This window comes from Grampus griseus (assembly GCF_964374135.1).
Source record: "Grampus griseus genome assembly, chromosome: 16".
Taxonomy (NCBI): Eukaryota; Metazoa; Chordata; class Mammalia; order Artiodactyla; family Delphinidae; genus Grampus; species Grampus griseus.
The window spans coordinates 15,073,585-15,094,349 of NC_139010.1; the positions used below are offsets into that span (position 1 = coordinate 15,073,585).

General features: G+C 43.6%; 1 protein-coding gene across 1 annotated transcript in view; it reads right to left on the reverse strand.

The window, feature by feature from the left end:
- The window catches only part of ANK3 (ankyrin 3), a gene marked incomplete at its 5' end in the record, with an annotated part of 329,024 nt that overhangs the window by 96,995 nt on the left and 211,264 nt on the right, over positions 1 to 20,765 (reverse strand). Inside the window, 2 exon segments of the mRNA XM_082673732.1 lie at positions 567 to 669; positions 5,810 to 5,933. Of these exon segments, the coding sequence (XP_082529858.1) occupies positions 567 to 669; positions 5,810 to 5,933 (227 nt within the window).

A 20,765-nucleotide genomic window follows, 5' to 3' on the forward strand; every position in this document is an offset into this window, starting at 1 on the left:
CCAAAAACATGACCAATCTAATCTTTAACTTGCTAAAAACAATTTCAGCAAATTCCAACATGCATACGTAGTCTGTTGAGCAAAACCTAACCTTCATGTGGATAATGTTAGCAACTTTAGCTACCAATTACTATTACCTCTCTTTTATTTACTTATTTATTTTTGGCCTCGCTGCACGGCTTGTGGGATCTTAGTTCCCTGGCCAGGGGTTGAACCTGGGCCCTCAGCAGTGAGAGTGCGGAGTCCTAACCACTGGACCCCCAGGGAATTCCCTTAACTGTCTTTTTTAAAAACTGCAAGATTTGGCCAAGAAATGAGAAAGGTATCCATGCCTTTCCTAGAACTTTTCTAAGTTCCTCTTTGTGGGATGAGATTGATATGCGGAAGAGAGGGATATTTCGATTTATGGTACAATTGATTTTTTCTTTAACTGGCAGTACAGGAAGACTTACAGATGCAAAACCAAACATGCAGAAACAGAGTTTCTGTCATGCGACAAAGAACGTGATTCCATCATACAAATGAAAGTTTAACGACGGAAGAAGATTTGACAAAAGAACGCATACCTGCTCTTTGGACGGCACCAGGAGTTCTTCAATCGTCATGCTGTCCCGCGCGAAGGAGCTTCTGTTCAAGGTGTAAGACCTATCCGAACTGAAGGAGCGGAGGCTGTTGTAGTTACAGTTAACCATTCAAGAGTGGGAGATGACGATGAGATGGATAAAAGAACGTTAATGCATGCAACTTGAAGAACAGGCAAGATGGCCAAAAACATCAACCAAAGTCGTTCTTGAAAAGACATCATCAAAAATAAAATCCCTTATACTTTAGGAAATTTCTTAAGCTTAGACAACCTCACGATCAGGTTTTGTTTAAAATTAGGCGGGTTGGTGTTCAATCTTTGAGAAGGTGAAATGTGTGAAAACTTGGATATTTCACTATGACAGTCAAACCAACATGACTCCAGATGACTGCAGATAATTTGATAACTAGAGAGATTTTTCTTGGTTAAGACCTTCTTTTAGAGTCTCCTCCCTTTCTGGTCCATATTTGTCTATCTCGCACTACTGAATGGAATTATGGTGCTGTAAATGTATCCGTTAATAAGGCTTTGGGAACTAGGTGTGAATTTAACCTATTGAGAGCTCTGGTTTATAGTGGCTTCTCATGGAAAACGTGAAGAGGGAAGGAGGGTTATGAATACACCTTACATTATCTTCATTGCCATCTTTCTGGCCTGGAAAAATTCAAATTCCACGTATGGTTATCTTGTCTTTCCTTACTGTATGCTTTTTTTCTTTGCTTCTTCTCTTCTCCTTTCTAGCCTCTCTCAGATCCTCTACACAGGCTTTGAACTTCCCAGAATGCAGGAGTCCTGACGTCCTGAAGTACCACTCACCACCTTGACCTCTAAACTAAATACCAAGAGGGCTTGGGGGATGGGCAGAACGGGTGAAGGTGGTCAAAACGTATAACCTTCCAGTTATAAAACGTGAATACTCCACATTTAGTTACTTGCTTATTTTCATTTTCTCAAATCACAGTTTATTTTACGTGACTTCCAGTTGTAAGTCCTGAGGATTTAATGTACAGCATGCTGCCCATCGTTTATAATACTGTTTTGTATGTTTGAAAGTTGCTAAGAGAGATTTTTGTTTTGGCCGTGCCACGCAGCATGTGGGATCTTAGTTCCCCGACCAGGGATCGAACCCGTGGCCCCTGCAGTGGAAGTGCAGAGTCTCAACCATGGGACCGCCAGGGAATTCCCGAGAGTAAATCTTAAAAGTTCTCATCATAATAAAAAAAAAAAGTGTCATTATGAATGGTGATGAATGTTAACTAGACTTATTGTGATGACAGTTTTGCAATATATATGTATATTAAATCATGTTATGTACCTGAAACTAACATAATGTTACATGTCAATTATATCTCAATTTAAAAAAAAAGAGACCAATAGAGTCAGGGACGCTGGTAACCCTGCAGATATCCACAAAGGGCACACAGGCAGGCTGGAGTGGCAGCTCATCTGAGCCTTGGCGGAACCCCCGTGATCCTTCAAGAACAAAGAGGACGGAGGCTGGTGAGCTGCTCCGAGGCCATCTTCCACTCGCCTCCCTACCAGGTAGGCTGTCGTGAGGTAGCTTTTCACTGCCTCCCATTTTGAAAGAGGTCTGAGGCTTCCTGCCATGCCCTCCTTGGAAGAGAGCGGTCTGGAATTGGCTCCTTAGCAATGGGGCAGCCCACAGCTAGTGTGGTAGACACACAGCCCCTTTGGTTTTGGTGTCATCCTCTCTGGTGTGGAAGACAAGGGCCACAGGAAGTTAGCCCCGCCTAGGAAGTAATCAACTGTCTGAATTTAAACGTGGCTGCTCGAATCTTCACCAGCCGAATCTGGCAGACTTTGGCCTGGCCGTGCCTTTGTCTGTGCTTGACAGGGGAGAGAGCAAAGGAGAGGTAACTAAGGAATGATTCTGTGCTTGCACAAAATGATTTCTTCCCCCACTGCCTACATTAAAGGCATATATGGATATATTTTAGAGACACCAAAGAGTATCCAAAAGTGGGGATTTTTATATCAAGATACAGAGGCCCCCAAATGACAGACATAATTCTAAGTGTCTACACAAATGGCTAGGTACATGCTTCTAGGATGAGAGCCTTACTTTCTCCAAAATAACCATCATTCTACAGAGTCATTATCTGATGTATTAAGCAAATACTTACTAAGTGACTATTATGAGAGGGACACAATATCAGAAAATGGATATAGAAGCAAAAAAAAAAGAGCATTATCCCTGCATAGAGCTTACCCAGTAAGCCATGTGACTCTGACCTCTTGCACCGTTGGGCCTCCAGTGCCCAATCATATATGACCCATCACTCTTTTTTTTTTTCCTATTTTTGTTGCAAACTTTTGTTACTCCTGTTTCTAGCCCCATCCCTTCTCTCAGATGCAATATAAGCTTCCTAAAAGCAGGAATTCTCTTTCTACTTTCTAACTCAACACCATCCAACAGAACTTTCTTTTCCAACAGAATGATGGACACGTACTCAATCTGCTCTGTCCAATACACTGAGCACCTGGAGTGCGGCTAGCGTGACAGAAGAGCTGCATTTAATTTTATTTAATTTTAATTCATTTTAATTTAGATAATCCTATGTGCCTGGCAGCTAGACCATTAGATAGTGCAACTTCTACGTACTTATAGCAAGACTCCATTTTGCCCCCGTGATGTGATTTGAGAGGCACAGGAAGTTCCACACTCTGCATCAGATATTCATTTCTTCAAATTTTGGTTCCCATGGCACGTGGTAATATTGGTGGTACGTGAGAACAGTTGTTTTATTGTATATGTGAACAAACACAAGTTTTTTTAAAATGATGACACATTCATTTTAACTTTAGTTTTTAAACATATCTAAGATGTGTTTTGTTTTTTTTTTTAAAACATCCTTTCTTTCTTTTAACTTACGTAGGAGTGCCAACGAAAGAACAGAGCCTAGAATTGGGAGCTACCAATGGAAAAGTCTAAAGATGTCCTCATTTTACATAATGTCACTTGACATAATTCCTACTCCTGACTAATTTACATTAGGCAGAGGGAGCTGATTAACGGCATCGAGCTGCACTCTGAATCCTTAATATATTGAAGTATTGATACTTTCAGCTACTAAAATGAGAGATTATTTGCATGGGGGTCTGGAAGGCATTAAGTTGTTTTTCCCTGAGGTCAACGATATTATTTGCAGCCATCAGTATACCCTAAGTGTTAAACAGGGGAAATGTTAGAAGAACACATGCTTCAGGTTTCTGAAGTTATACTGAAGTACCTAGCACAGCTTAGAACAGAACCCAGCAAACAAACAGCCCTTCCGATCAAGACTTTTCCTTTAAACCCAGTGCAATTTCTCCAGTTACTTCATGCACTATACAACTTCGTTAAGAGAAATAAATTCCTCACGTATTCAGTCAACTTTGCGTAAGTAAACATTACTTGTCATACATTTAGTTACTTGCTTATTTTCTCAAATCACAAAACCGATTTTCTAAAGCTGAGCAGAGAAATAAAAAAGAAAAAGCACATGGCAGCACAGCATAGCACAGCACGATGCTGGAGAAAATAAAGATGAGAAAATGAGTCAAGGAAGAGCAGAGAAACACTGTCAAGGTGCCGTATTTTCTTACCTGATCTTGGGACTATTTTTAAGTATTTTTAGAAAAAACAGAAGAAGTAGAAAGCAAAAAAATCAGACAGGGAAAAAAAGAAAAATAAATGTTATGGTTGAATGAGTTACACATTTAATGTATCCCTTTTTAAATGTTACACTCAGAATATTATACTTGGTAACAGTTTAACAGTACTTTAAGAAACATATCGGCTTTATAGATAATTCGCCTCTGAGCATAACATCAGTTGCAATGTAAAAAAATGAGTTACATATAATAGCAACAAATAAGAATGGTGCAATCCAAACTACAAGTATGGAAGCCTCAGAAATGTCTTGTGGAAAATTTATAAGAGACAATATACTGGTTTCAACTCTCACTGGAGGTCAGCTGCTACAATTCCCTATATACAAATGATTGAGTCATGAAATGTAGCTTTTATATATTATCTGAGGAAGAGAATCAGCTAGTTATTGGATTACAAAAGCTCTTCAATCTCTAAATAGACTTTTCCCTTGAGGTCCCTTAAGATTCTGCAATATTTTCAGTTGTAACTTGTTATCTGTGATTACCTGAAATAAGACATGTTTTTAAAAACTTATTTTCCCCTTCTTATTAATGACACCTGCTACAATAAGATTTTAAGGCCTTTTATAAATATATATATAAAGCCAAAATTCTAATAAGTTACATGAGGCTCCAAATTCTATTAAACAAAAAAAGATTAACTCAAAGAAAAATCAATTCAGTGTCTGAACTGGCCACATCAACAGACACTGAGAATAAACTCCCAGGTTTACTTTGAGGGAAGTGCTGTTTACTATTAGACAATGAAACTTTTAACAACAGATCCTTAAACTACAGGAAAATGTCCCCAGGGCGCTAGCTTAGAAGGTTTAATTATTAGCTTAAAATAACTTGACTGTCAGCAAACAGGCTGTTAACCCAACCAGGGAAAAGAAGTCCCCAAATTCTGGACAAGGTTCTGTTTCTTTCAACCAGTGTCAGGCTGGAGCCAAAGCTTTCCACATACAAAAGCTGTAGCTTCAGTTTTCAGAGCTGAACTTGCTACCATTCTACCTGTAACTTTTGGTTAAGTCACTGTTTCACTCTTAACATGTCCCTTCTAAACAAAGTAATGGCATACTTTTCAAAGAGATACTCAGTTGACAGACAATTCCAATAAACAATACATCATTTTTTCCCAAGAATGCTCTTTTAAGTCTCAATCATAAATTGTTCTTTCAGTCACGAAGAGAGAATAGTGAACAATCAACACAATATTTCTTACTTATTGGAAAAGAGGATCTTTCTTTCACTATGGAACAAAACTTAATTTTAAAACATGTGACCTAGATTGGTTCTCTCCGTTTTGCCAGTGAGCTCTTTTGCTATTATGCTTGAAGCACTACTGCCACGTGGGGAAAAAAAGAACAAACGATTAACACATTCAATTGCATAAAATTAAGGACTGAAAACCGCAAAAGAAGACAGCAGAGCATGTGTACATTTCACCAAATTCACATCCTTATCCAAAGAGCAAACTTGGGGATAATGTGAAAAATGAAAATGATTTCGGTTTATGACACATCATGGTTGTTTTAAATTAACTGTGAGAAAAGAGCAACGATAAAATACCTGGCAGAGCGGGCCCCCAGACTGAAGCCCATGTAGCCCTCTGCGGGCAGAGAATCATCGCCCAATTCCTTAAGGTCTTGTGGCCCAAGATACTTGTCCGTGTCACCTGTCATTGCATCTTCACCTGCGGATGCACAAAGCAAGCCCAAATCAGAAGCTTCTCTTTTGAAAATGTGTCTGTTGGGGAGAAACCTGTTCCTCCGGTCATTGGCCAATCACCCATTTCTCTCATGTTCATTTCCCCTCATCCCCCCCGGATAATATTTGAAACTGCCATTAGAAGGAAAAAGTATAGGTAGAGGTTAGTTCATCACTTCAATAGTGAATTTATTGTGACCACCTAGAGGGGTGGGATACGGAGGGTGGGAGGGAGACGCAAGAGGGAGGCGATATAGGGATATAAGTATATGTATAGCTGATCCACTTTGTTATAAAGCAGAAACTAACACACCATTGTAAAGCAATTATACTCCAATAAAGATGTTAAAAAAAAATAGTGAATTTAAGCAGCAGAAAGAGCTCCTGGCATTAGGTACCAATTTTAAACCATTTCTGTATCTCCTTCCTCCCTGCCTCAAGCCCCAGCTGACTAGAAAGGTTGATCTCTTCTGTCAGCTAGAGTTTTCCTGCCCCAACCATGATGAGGGCAGCTTGTTTGAATGGACCTGGATTGCAAAATAAGAGGCATCTCTTCATTACTGTTCTGCAAATTGTATGTGGGAAGGGAACCGACTTTATTTTAAATGTTCTTCTCACACCCAGGATTTCAATTTGGGGTTTATGTAAAAAACTAGCAAGTTATTTAATCTGAAACTACAACCTGCTCAACTGGGGAAACTTGAAACACATCCACTTTGAACTGTTTCAAAATCTATCAAATTAACAACTCAGTCCAGCTGCCCCAGTGCTTGAACCCTGCTTGGAAAGCAGCTCTACCTTCAATAGAGATCAAATGGGGGCTTCAGTAGTTGTAAAGAAGGATGAAATAAATTGCTCTTGAACCACCTATACAAAGAGTTAATTGCCTAAAATACTTTTACTAGCTACACACATACAACATGACCTCACACGGGAATAAACCACATTCCAGGGTGACAGGGCAGGTTTTCCAGATGGCTTTTGCCCTCTGGGACATTTCCCATCCTTCTCAAAATGCAGCACGGGCTGTGGAAAAGTTCCTTTCACAAACAGGCAAACCCTATCTCCTTTTTCTGACTCTTGTTCTACTGGATACAAGCGTGGCTGGCCGAGCCAGATTTCAAAGGAGTACATGTTATGTTTTCTCAAAGGTAAGCGATTTCACCCACTCCAGCTCTATTTTCCAGTCCTTCATTCAGCACTGTTTATAATTTCCATTCATTTAAACTCGGGAAACCACAAGAGCTCAGCTTTTAAGCTACCAATCAAGTCTAAAAATCCAATAGCAACTACTGTTTTCGCCAGTGTAAAAACCAAACAGATCAACTTTCCATAGCTACCCGGCTACCCGGTACCAAGAGATTATTTTCAGTAACTATTTACAGCTGGGCTGCTTGCACACTCACTACATAGGAAACAAAAACAGCACACGCCAAGTACGACTTAAAGAAAGATCTTACTCTGTGGCAAAGCCATTTCCACCGGGCTGGGCTGATCAAATGTTTTCCTGATGTTTCCAGGAATCCCTGAAGCAGTGATTTGGGCTCTACCTCCAAATCAGCCCAAACCAGTCCCTGGGTTGGATCCACTGTCTTCACCACTTCCTCCAAGTTCCTCTCAGCATCTTCGTCTCCTCGCCAGCAACTGAAGAATTACACATCTTTTCCTGCCCATCAGTGTTCAAAGATTTTCAATATTTTAGATGAAAAAAAAAAAAAACCAAACCCCAAATCTGGCTACATTTCATTGAGATCAAGATCCTTTTTGATCACTCCGCAGACATCCTTTTAAAACTCCTTCTGATTGGATTAAAAACTGCTCTGGCAAGCCTCTAGCAGGATCGAATGGTGACATAAATGCAAGCCCCTGAGTTATTTGTATGTTAATATGAGGACTGCTCCAGTGTAGACTTTCGGTAATTTGATACCGATGCCCGGTGCCTAACCGGGTAGCCGAGGCAGCCTGAAATCTAGGGAGGGCCGGCGAGTGAGCCACTGCATTTAATTAGGAGGCGACTCTTCTCCAACCTGAAGGAAGAAACGGCCAACCCAGGTAGAGAGGAAAAACAGGAGAAGAAAACAAAGACGTGGCCCAGGCAGGGAGTGGCAGAGAGCTCCAGGCAAACTTTAACTTTGTTCTCAGCTGGGAGCCTGGGTTATTTATGGTCCCTGTCAGGTGGAAGGAGGGGGAAAAAAAAGAGAGAGAGGGAGGAAGGGAGGGAGGGAGGGAGGGAGGGAGGGCGGACCTGCCCTCGGGTTGAGGTTGGGAAACTGTGGGGCAGAGGGAAGCGGCCGGGATCCTCAGAACTCTCCCAGAAGCCCTGGAGAACGAGCCCATCACCGCTGCTTTCGATCCAGGCTGCAGGAAAGGAGAAGGGAGACCAGCCGGGAAAATGGAGTGGATATTGTCTTAACTTCAGCACAAGCTCTTTCAACTCTCTGATCCGATTAAAGTCACTAACTGGTCCTCCCTCCTTGAGGGGTCCCTGGCGAGGGGGAGAGGAGGAGGAACCGGGGTTGGCTGGGGAGGTCTCGGCTGCGAGGGGCTGCAGGCGGCCAAGGAGGCGCTTCTGTCACTGCGCTGTTCCGCTGCTTCCCTCTCTCTGGGGCTCCTGGCCTCCCTTCCCAGCTGTTCCACCCTGTTTTTGTTGGCAGTAGAGGGAAAAGCTAGCCGGACTTCTGCATCCTCCATCTGGGTACACAGGAGAGGCAATTTCAATTGCTTTTTCTCAGAAGAGCTGGAGCGTCGGCCTAGAAAGGGTCAAGGGTTTGGACATGATCTTGAAGGAAGTGGTCTGCAGCACTTTTGCATATATTGCATCTATCTCTTCGACTGTTACCTAAATATACAGAAATGTGAATCTGTAGAACTGAGGAGGTGGGGTACAGATTTGTGGTTCCTGGATCAATGCATAAATAATGACTCATCTAATATTCAGACGATATGACACCTGGTGCTTTAATTTGATCCGCCCGGCTATAATCGACACTGAAAATACCCAGAAAGTGAAGGGAAGCCATTTATACTGCCTGGTACATATGGAAAAATATTCCCCCCAATAATAATATAAACAAAAAGAATCATTTCCAACTCTTTAAAGAATGGAAGGGGAAGTCATGGGTGACATGGAGAAAATGTCTGAAGGTCAATCTGTTTTCCACAAGTGCACTTAAAATCCAAACTACTGGGACTTCCCTGGCGTCCAGTGGTTAAGACTCCGCGCTTCCACTGCAGGGGGCACGGGTTTGATCCCTGGTCGGGGAACTAAGATCCCGCATGCCACATGGTACGGCCAAAGAAAAGAAAAGAAAAATCCGGGCTTCCCTGGTGGCACAGTGGTTGAGAATCTGCCTGCTAATGCAGGGGACACCGGTTCGAGCCCTGGTCTGGGAGGATCCCACATGCCACGGAGCAACTAGGCCCGTGAGCCACAACTACTGAGCCTGCGCGTCTGGAGCCTGTGCTCCGCAACAAGAGAGGCCGCGACAGTGAGAGGCCCGCGCACAGCGACGAAGAGCGGCCCCCGCTTGCCACAACTAGAGAAAGCCCTCACACAGAAACGAAGACCCAACACAGCAAAAATAAATTAATTAATTAATAAACTCCTACCCCAACATCTAAAAAAAAAAACAAAAAAAAAACACAGATGCGATGCCTCAATCAAATATATGAATGAAAAAAAAGAAAAGAAAAGAAAAATCCAAACTACTTAGCAAAGCCTGATTCAACGGTGCTCGCTCATTCAAGCTTCCTAACAAGACCTGCAAAGAAAGGTTCCTTCCTCATGACTTCTTGGCCAGCTTCTCTCCGGCCACGCCTACACACCCATCCTGCCCTTCTGTTACATATAATTCTTTCAGTCCCTAGAATTCCTGAAACTCTTTAGACTTTGAACCACTACATAGGGTGTACTCCCTTGATGGAATCTTTACCCCTCTTCTTCTCCTGAGTAGTTTCTCCAATCTTGGACTCTTTCTAGAACACCTCCCATCCTCTACTCACCATCCTAAGTTCGGTGTCCCTCATGTGGGCTTCCCATATCAGAGTGTATTGGCGGGAAAAACACCTGCTTGGTCCCTCCCATGGAAGAGTGAGATGAGAACCCCAAAACCAGAACCCAGGTTTTCCTGGACCTGCCATATTGTAAGTGCCCCATCAGTATCTTTGGAATTCATGATTGCTTTTATTAAAGAGGTTGGTGGTTTTGCTTTTTTTCCCATCTACATGCCACAGCAACTTCATATTCATTTGGCATGCCAAGCTTGACGGCTGGTATACAGTAAAATTTCAATAAAATTAAGTTTCTATTCTTTCTCTATATATCCTTCTTAGACTTCAGAAAAGGTCTCTATGAAACCAGAAGAAGCCCAGAGTTGGGATGGGGTTGGGAGGTGTTAATACATTTGGCCAAAGATTAAAGCAGTCTTATGACTATTAAGTAATAGTAATTAAGTAATTATGCATTTACCATTTTAGAATGATGAAAACATTTCTTACAAGGCACGGAATTTAGAGGTAAAGGCAATGGTCTTATTTTAATGCAATTTTGCATAGTAGGCGGTGCCTGGATTCAACTTCAAGCTTCATCACTTACTGATTAGGTGAACTCTGGGATACTGTTTACTCTGAGTCATAGTTTCAACCTCTACCAAACTGGGATAACAACTCTGCCTCTATCCTAAGACCTCTTGGGGGGATTAAATGAAATAATGCACAAAGAAAGGGTTTAGTCAGCACTAACTGTGAGTAGTATTCAGTAACACAGCTTTCTTTAGTGTTCAAACATCTGAATGCATGAACTCATATAGTTAGCATTTAAAATGCTACTATTCATACTGCTTGGGGCAAAATCTAACCATAGCACCAAGCCTCCCTGCTCTGCATTGCCTAACACAGGGCCAGGTTCATCATAGATACTCAACAAATACCTGTTGATTGAATGAATGGAGGAACAATATTAATACAACTAACTCTCATTTCAATAAACAAAATATTCTATAATTATTGTATAGTACGACACACTAATATACCAAAGATTAGAAAGGAATGAGATGAACTCTATTGAGTATCTTGTTAACTGCCTCTAATCCATTCTATAATCCCAAAGTATTTTGATTAGTAACAGCTTCTGACCAACAGGTACAAATAATTATATCTGTAATATAACAAAAGTAATATTTCTATGAATGAACAACACTGATACAATATCAGATATATTTAGTTACAATATATGTATTGCCAGAACCCACAAATTTTCACTTACTAAATACTCGTGTGGGTTTGTGTTTCCTAGAAGCGTTTGGTGCAGTGGCATAACCGTTGTGTTGAAGATAAATCTGACTATTTTCTAGCAAAGAAGGTGTGGTAGCTAGTGTTTAAAAATGCCCTCTCTACCCCATCCAATGAACCAACTCTCCTTGTATCCATGCCTGTGTACTGCCCTTGTTTACATCTGAACTGGCTCAATCTTTGAACACTAAAATGCAGGGGAAGTGATGTTACATGACTTTGGACTTTGAGTTCAAGGATACCTTGCAGTTTCTGCCTGAGTCTCTTTGGAGTACTTGTTCCAAAGGGGAAGTGATTCCGAAGGCAAGAAATTTGACGACCATGAGGCCACCTCGTGTAAAGGTGTAAAGAAAGTCAAGGTAGCCATGTGGAGAGAGATGCCAGTCAGCTCTCAGCTGTTCCAGCCATCCCGGCCGAGGTGACAGACCCTCGAACAATGACGTCACATTGAACGTCTGGCCATGTGACTCCCACCTTAGCTACCGTCTGACTGCAAACTCCTGAAGGCTGTCTAGAGCCCAGTTGAGCCCTGTTAACTCACACAACCACGGGAGACGATGATAATAAATTAAACCACTGAGCTCAGAGGTAGTAAGTAGTGGGAACAGAGGGGAATGAAAAATAACAAGGTCCAAAGGTAAGGCAAAGTGGTCACAGACAGGGTGCCTAATGCACCCCTAATCAATTAGAGTGAGCTCTGCAGTGCGTTCTACGATTAGTGTATACAAAGTCTGGGGGAAGCACACGGGTGAGTGCCACCAGAGGAGGCCTCACCTATATGGAAGGGACTTTATACCTTTCAAAATCATGAGCACTGATGTTTTTACTAATCCATTTCTGACAATAAAATACCAGAGGCTGGAAAATGCTTAAAGAAAAACCCAAGGCTGCCCTGGTGGCGCAGTGGTTGGGAGTCCGCCTGCCGATGCAGGGGACGCGGGTTCGTGCCCCGGTCCGGGAAGCTCCCACATGCCGTGGAGCGGCTGGGCCCGTGAGCCATGGCCGCTGAGCCTGCGCGTCCGGAGCCTGTGCTCCGCAACGGGAGCGGCCACAACAGTGAGAGGCCCGCGTACCGCAAAAAAAAAAAAAAAAAAGAAAAACCCAAACACCCCAAATCTACCTTGATCTCACCATTCCCCAAATAATAAAAGCTGTTCAGAGGCATTTCACTTCAATTTCGCAGCTACCCCTTCCTCCCAGTCCTATGATGACTAGGTTCAGAGAACAGGTTTCCTGTACTACAGTCAATCCTCCAAAGATTCATACACTCTGTCTACGAGGAAATAATACCAAATAGAATCAGGGGCAAAGGAGAGAAAGAGAATATATTCAATGGTTATCAGGACTGTGGGTGGTCACGTAGCTGTGCCTCATTCCCTTTTAGAATTCAACTCACTGGTCCAGAATCAGTACATGGGGGAATATACCTAACCCAACTTCCTTGCAATCTTTCATTATGCCCGCTAATGATTTTTCATGGTGAATAAATGAAACAGTTCTTGTCTTATTATTTAAGTGTTTTCATGCCCTAGGAGTTCTTCTCTTCTCTTTCTTTTCTTTTTTTTTTTTTTTGCATGTAATTTTCTTCTATTCTTTTCCATCTTAAAACCACTACCGAGGAATACTTTTGTTGCTTTTCCAGCAGTTGAAAGTTGATTTCCCATCTGGCTGGAGACTAGAATCACAAAGAATATTCCTTAACATAACTATATCAAATTATATTGTCAGAAACTTTGCTCAGAAGTGTTTAATCCCTCTGATGCAAAATGCAGAATCTCCCCAAGGAATGTACTTTGTAACATTATGAAGCTGAAAATAATGGTACAAAACACCTCCAAATGAAATAATAGAAAATCTCCAAATTACATGGGATTTTAAAAAAAGCTAGATTAAAAAGAATAGAGGAACACAGTCTCTATGCTCTAGTGATTGATTAGGAGTTGATTACTTCATAGAACTCAGTAAATAGCCTAACTGAGAAGCAGTTAATGATCAGAATTGAGAAGACAAATTTACTGTGCTTGTTCTGAAAAAAGTGTGTTTTTTGATCATCACATAGCAAAGAGAGGAAATGTAAGCTACTGGGAAAATAAATCCTTTAGCCATTTCTAGTCTACGTTATAGAACAGTAGAATGAGATCACATCATTATAATCAACATCTATATTTATTGAGCATTTACTATGTTCTAGGCACTGTTTGGTGCTTTATAAGTATTATCTCAAGTAATTCTCACAACAACCTTATAGAATAGAATTGTTATCTCCATTTCAAGATAAAGAAAACCCAGTTCACAGTGGTAGAATAAACAGCTAAGATTACTTAGAACATGGGGAAAATTGGATTCAAAATTAGTTGGTTTGACTACAGAGCCCTACTTTTAACTACTGCCAAACTCTATGCTATTGAACAAATACAATAAGAAATCAGTAACCAAAACATCAGCTCCATGGAGGCAGGGGTTTTTGTCTTCTCCTTCCATATCCAGTGCCCAGAACAATGCCTGGCACATATTAGGTGCTCAATAAATGTGTGAGATGAAAGGTCAGTGATTGCTGTTGGAGAAAGGAACTCTATTACTGGAGCAAGAAGGAGGGAGACTTACTTTTCACCGTAAACTCTTGTACCTTGGGAATTTTATACCATGTGCGTCTATCACCTATTCAAAAAATGAATAAAATTAACAAAATAAAACAAAATACAGGGACTGCAGATAAGTCATCTGTGTGTTCCATACACCAGAAAAGGTATTTTGACAAATGTCAGTCTGCCAGGTAGACATTAAGATGTGTATGTGCACCAGCAAGTATCCGGCAAAGAGGAAACGATACGTACGACATTTGACCTTACTTGTCTCTTTAAGACATGGAAGAGAAGAAATGAAATGAAACAAGGCAGGAAGAAGGGGATGCACGATATTAATGTGGTACTTCTGGTAGCTTCCCGGGGTTCTAAAGCAGTGGTTCCCAACCTGAAGGATGCATTAGAATCACCTGAAAACTCGCATTTCTGACAAGTTCCCAAGTGAATCCGATGTTGCTGGTCCAGGGACCACACTTTGAGAACCACGGGTCTCAAAGGTCCTTACAAATGACAGTGATCTAATGGCAGTACTGATTCTATAGCACTCAGTGTCTGTTTTCCTAGTGGCTATTATGAGTATAATTAAAGTACCAGCTCAGCAAGTGAATTGAAGGAATGAGCGCAGTGTTTCTCAAATTTCAAGGGATGTATTTTATCAGCTGGGGACCTTGTGAAAATGCAGATGCTGATTCCACAGGTCTAGGGTAGGCCCTGAGATTCTGCATGGGTAACAAGTCCCCAGGTGACCTGCTCTACTGTGTAACCACTTTGAGACGGCAGACAGTGGAGCGCTGGGCTAGGACCTATGTTAGGAGTAAAGCCAACTACTGCCTTTGAGGCATTTAGCCTCTAGTAAAGAAGCTGACACCAGGACACAAACCATGATACAAATACTGTACTCCTAATGCTGCTGGTTCCTACTGAGATCATGCCTTGTATGTGCCACAGGCTGTGCTTGCTAACTGAGCACTTTACATGCACGTCTCGCTTAATCCGCAACCCTGGGAAGCAGGTACTAGTATTTCCAGTTTATAGATGAAGAAACAGATTCAGAGTTATTTGTCAAAACTCACACATCTAGTTAGCAGAGGAGCCTGGATTAGAACCCAGGCAGTCGGGTTGCAGAGACCAGGCGCTTCCCCACCTCGCCACAAGGACAGAAGGTGTGTGCGTGGTTACAAAGTATTACAAGAGCACAAAGGAAGAGGGCAGCACGTGGGACTGTAGACGTGGCGGATGCTGAACGGAGAGTGTGTGAGTACAGGCAGGGAGAGAGGGGTGGAAACGGGAAGTTGGCCATCCCAGGCCACAGGATGCAGCCCAGAGGGACAGAACGGGAATGCTGGAGACCAGCGAGCAGCCGGCTTTACTGAAGTTACAGGCAACTGACTTGTAGGAAATGGGCCGGTTGGGTTGGATTTTTAGGGCCCTTGAAATTGGATTATAGACTAACCATTGCCATCCGAGTGACAAGCACCCCCCCATTAGTGGGGGGCAATGCAATGACTTTGTCGCCCCACATTGCTTTCGTTTTTGTTTTAACTGAAGACTTAAACACTCAAAGCGCTCTCTCTTCCTCTCGTGCTGTCCTGGCCTAATTCTAATCCTAGAGCAGGAAACAGGATACATAGACAGTCGTATCCATCTGATTAAGGAAAAGGAAGGACAGCCATTTTTTGAGCATCTACTGTACGCTGGTCACTGTTCTAAGTGCTTTATGTGTATATTATTTCTTTTCATCATCTCAGCAACTCCATGGTATTATTAACCTGTTTAGAGACAAATAAAGGCAAATAAGACTCAGCCTATTTTATTTTTTGGAAGGTTCAAATAAGGAACATAAAAATCCGGATAATTTTGAAGAGAAAATCTTTTCCATAAATTCAAAACTTTATGTCTAGCTCCCCTAATGTTTAGACAGTAAGTTTTCATCATGAAGAATCCAAATGACTCTATTTGCTCATGTCTTTTCCCTCAATCTTCCGATATTTGCATTGTCAGAAGAGCAAGGAAGCAAAAGTAAGAGGGAGGGGCTTCCCTGGTGGCGCAGTGGTTGGGAGTCCGCCTGCCAATGCAGGGGACGCGGGTTCGTGCCCTGGTCCGGGAAGATCCCACATGCCGCGGAGCGGCTGGGCCCGTGAGCCATGGCCGCTGCGCCTGCGCGTCCGGAGCCTGTGCTCCACAACGGGAGAGGCCACAACAGTGAGAGGCCCGCGTACCGCAAAAAACAAACAACAACAAAAAAAGAGGAAGAGGGAAGAGGAATATGATAGTATGAGGATGCTGACCCGCTCAAACTTTAGTTCCTTCTTTTCTTTTCTTTTTTTTTGGTTGCACCGCGTGGCTTGTGGGATCTTAGTTCCTGGACCAGGGACCGAACCCATGCCCCCTTCAGTGGAAGCACAGAGTCTTAACTACTGGACCGCCAGGGAATTCCCAAACTTTAGTTCTAAAAGTCTAATTCTAACCTAGAGTCACACAATAAATAAGGGAAAAGTTACTTAGGTTCCAGATGCTCATGCATTTCACTTTTCGTTTTGCAGTTTGCAAGGACTCCTCTTCTGAGAGGCTGATAAAAGGAAGGAGATGGCGTGTCGACAGTGGAGGGGCTATGCCACCCACTTCCCGAGGTCCCCGTGTGTGGCACAGGCACTTCTGGGTCAGGCTGGAGGACTAGTGGATGCTTGGGACTCCATTATCTTCTGGGATGGAAGGAGGCTCAGGGCGAGGCTGCCCAAGCCCAAGGTAGAGAATGCAGTGAGCTCTCTCTCCTGCACCCTCCCCTCCCCAGCTGCCTCCTCCGTCAGGAAGGAGCAGATGCTGGGTCTTTTGCTTCAACCTTTTGTTTTCCAGCATCTTCTGGCAGCAGTGGTTGTCCTTTCAAATCAGAAAGTAAGTTCTAGAATATACTGTTTTCTTGCTTTCCTTCTCAAAAGATGTGAGAGCAATGGGGTAAGTTGAGACAATGGTTAGATGAGCAATGGGTGACATAGGTGGTCTTAAGAAGTGCGTGTCGGGCTTCCCTGGTGGCGCAGTGGTTAAGAATCCACCTGCCGATGCAGGGGACACGGGTTCGAGCCCTGGTCCGGGAAGATCCCACATGCCGCGGAGCAACGAAGCCCGTACGCCACAACTACTGAGCCTGCGCGCCACAACTACTGAGCCCACGGGCACAACTACTGGAGCCTGGGCTCTGCAACAAGAGAGGCCACCGCAATGAGAAGCCCGCACACCGCAACAAAGAGTAGCCCCTGCTCGCTGCAACTAGAGAGAGCTCATGCGCAGCAATGAAGACCCAAAATGCACCCCCCCAAAAAAAGAATTGCGTATCATTTTAAGGGATTCGTGTATCTCTCACGGGAGGGCCACCCACTGTCTTCTTTCTTTATTTCCCTAACTCCAGGTGCCGGTAAGATCCTGGCTTCATAGATGGTCAAAAAGGAATCAGACTTAAACAGCAAAGTTTGCACATCTCTTAAGCAACGACAAGAACAAGTAGCCGTTATCCCACAGAACAAATGACTCTTTTCTGCTCAGGATGATTTTTTTTTTTTAAGAGTTCAAAGTCAATTTGACTCTTTCCTCTTAAACATTATTCTGTTCTTCGTGGCTAGATGTACCTCTTTTTAAAAACTGTATTGCAGTTTACTATTCCTTAATCCAGGCTAGATATAGTTTCTAAAGTAAGCACGCATGACTCAGTGTTGGAACCTTTCCAGATGTAGCAATGAAAAACGTCCCCTGTGATCTTGGTTGGGTTAATAAACAAACCATCCCAGAAAGGAAAAAGAATTCTGTGTCTTTCCTGTAAAGAGCCAGAAAAAGACAGTGTTGGGACAGACACTGTAATTTTTTCCTATTTTTATCAGTACTCCTTAACCCTAATCCAGAAATTACCCTCAGTCACCTAAGTAAGATTAGATGTTATACTGACTTGGTCAAACAGACACCGAAGAAGAGAGATGGAATGCAGGTGGGAAAGTTACTTGCACTGTTCTCATTACCTAAAACCTATGCCCCTTTTAAAGAAGACTAGAAAATGAATAAATTACTAGCCACAAACTAGCCCTGTGAAATCAGGCACTAAAATGGTTCTTATGTACAGAGAAATTCGGTTGCTACATTCAGAGTGGCCGTGTCATGCCCTTTGGTTCCTTCTGTTCAGTCTTTCTCATCTATTTGTCTAGACTCAACCCCACATCCAGAGCTCACTGGTCTTGGCTCTTCATTACTTGGGTGTATGAGGACCGTGTGTGCAAAACAGGAAGACGCTCACTGCCCCCAGGTATAAAGCAGTGCCCGCATCATGTGCCTGTTGTGCGCAAGGATCTGGCCTCTTCCTTCTCTTACACCCAAAGTGCTTTTTTTTTTAAAAAAAAATTTTATTTATTTATTTATTTTGGGGGGGGGCTGCATTCGGTCTTTGTTGCTGCATGCGGGCTTTCTCTAGTTGCGGCGAGCGGGGGCTACTCTTCATTGCGGTGCGCAGGCTTCTCATTGCTGCAGAGCACAGGCTCTAGGCACATGGGCTTCAGTAGTTGTGACACGTGGGCTCAGTAGTTGCAGCTCGCGGGCTCTAGGTGCGCGGGCTTCAGTAGTTATGGCGTGTGGGCTCTAGAGCGCAGGCTCAGTAGTTGTGGTGCACGGGCTTAGTTGCTCCGTGGCATGTCGGATCTTCCTGGACCCGGGCTCGAACCCGCGTCCCCTGCACTGGCAGGCGGATTCTTAACCACTGCGCCACCAGGGAAGCCCCACCCAAACTGCTTTTCACCATGCAGGGCAACAAGCACCTGTTATTGGTTTGTTTTCTGTCTCCTACCTCTACCTACAGGGTGTGCACATACAAGGTAAAGACAGGCCAGGCCTGTTGTCAACTCTCATCCTCAGTGCGCTTCTGGCCCAGGTGCTCGGACCACCCCTTCCCATGTGTTCACATCTTCCCTTGGTTCTCTAACCCCTCCTGTTCCAGACCCTCTGCCCACCATCCTGCCTGCCCCCAGCCAATCATTTTCGGTGCTGATGTTCCGTGGTGTCACCCTCCACTCTCTTCTTTCTCTGTAGTAAGAATCCCAGTGTCGGGGGCGGGGGTACGGGTGGCCAGGTGAGATCCCACTTCCCCATGAAGCAGGTCAAACGTTCTGGGTAGATGGGCAGGGACTAAAAGAACTGGGGGTGTGGGGGAAATTTTATTCAAAATTACAACTTGTTGGGCTTCGCTGGTGGCGCAGTGGTTGAGAATCCACCTGCCGATGCAGGGGACATGGGTTTGAGCCCGGGTCCGGGAAAGTCCCACATGCCGCGGACCAATGAAGCCCGTGCACCACAACTACTGAGCCCGTGTGTCACAGCTACTGTAGCCCACGTGTCTCAGAGCCCGTGCTCCACAAGAGAAGCCACCACAATGAGAAGCCCACGTGCCGCAACTAGAGAAAAGCCCGCGCGCAGCAACGAAGACCCAATGCAGCCAAAAATAAATAAATTTATTAAAAAAACAAAATTACAACCTGTTTTGGGCAAATGAAGAAACCACCTATTGACCTTAGTCAATAAACATGCTAATTCCCTGACAGCTCTTCAACAATTCCTGTTCCCCCTTGTGCCACAGGCTGCTACAGCTGCTCATCTGTCACAGCTTCTTGAGGAGAAAAAATACACTACATGAGAGCTACTTATCCTGGGTCTGAATCCACGAAGTCCTGGACGTGGCAGTTGCTGAGGTCAGCAGGGATTCCCAAATGGCCTGTGCTCATCTGACTGGACCTTCCCAGGCAAGTTTCTCCCAGGGCGTCTGCTGGAACTCACTCGTCTGGTTTCTCTCTCCATTGTTCACCACTCTCTCTCCATATCCTCTGGCACTCCTCTTCCTCTTTTTTTTTTTTTTTTTTTTTTTTGTGGTACGCGGTCCTCTCACTGGTGTGGCCTCTCCCATTGCGGAGCACAGGCTCCGGACGTGCAGGCTCAGCGGCCATGGCTCACGGGCGCAGCCGCTCTGCGGCATGTGGGATCTTCCCGGACCGGGGCACGAACCCGTGTCCCCCGCATCGGCAGGCGGACTCTCAACCACTGTGCTACCAGGGAAGCCCGAGCTGGAAATTCTTTTAAATTCACCAACTATTCTTTGAGATGCAGACACCCCTTGGGAGAGTCATTAGAAAGCTGTTTATCGAGTCAATACGTAGCCTAGGGCTGTCTCAGTGAGAAGGGGTATAACGGCAGGAAAAGGGAGCAAGGAAGCAAATTCTCTCCATCTTGCCTGTTCTCAGAAACCTGCAAGACTATCCTTTCCTTTCAGTCTCCCTCCTCTTGGACACAGCTGTGCAAACACATATTGAAGAGCTGCTGTGTGCAAGGTCCTGTACTAGGTTCTGGGGATACACCAGAGACTAAGATTAGGTCTGTGCGTCTGGTATTTCATTTTGACTTTATGCCGAGAGTAGCACGCAACTATGTAATGTCTGTTTGAAAGGTCAATTGTAAGCAGAGAGATATCAGGCAAAAGGCTGGCTGGATGTTAGGATTTAACAGGTATTTGTAAAATGATAAAATTTCAGGTGAACAACATATTCTGCGTAACAGTCACTGCTCCCTTGGAGGACCTGGAGGCAAGGTAATCTCCAAGGCTTCTTTCCAGATCCGTAAAGCTAAAAACATAATAGTCCGATTTATTTATTATGATGACCAGAAGATCAGGATAGTCCAAAGCATTCGGTGAGAAGAGGTCCTATAGGACATTTCCCCCATAAAAAAAATTCACTCTTGGGTTCTATATATAAGAACACAGGTCACGTTCAAGTAGCTATGAAAGAGGTGACCTAATTCCACAGACTTTCACATCTGTCTTCTTGTCCCACTCTGCCACTAACCTGGTTGGGGAAGTCACTCAACATTTATTTGGGCTTTACTTTCTCATCAGGATAATGGAGAGCTTGGACTACAGGTTCCTAACC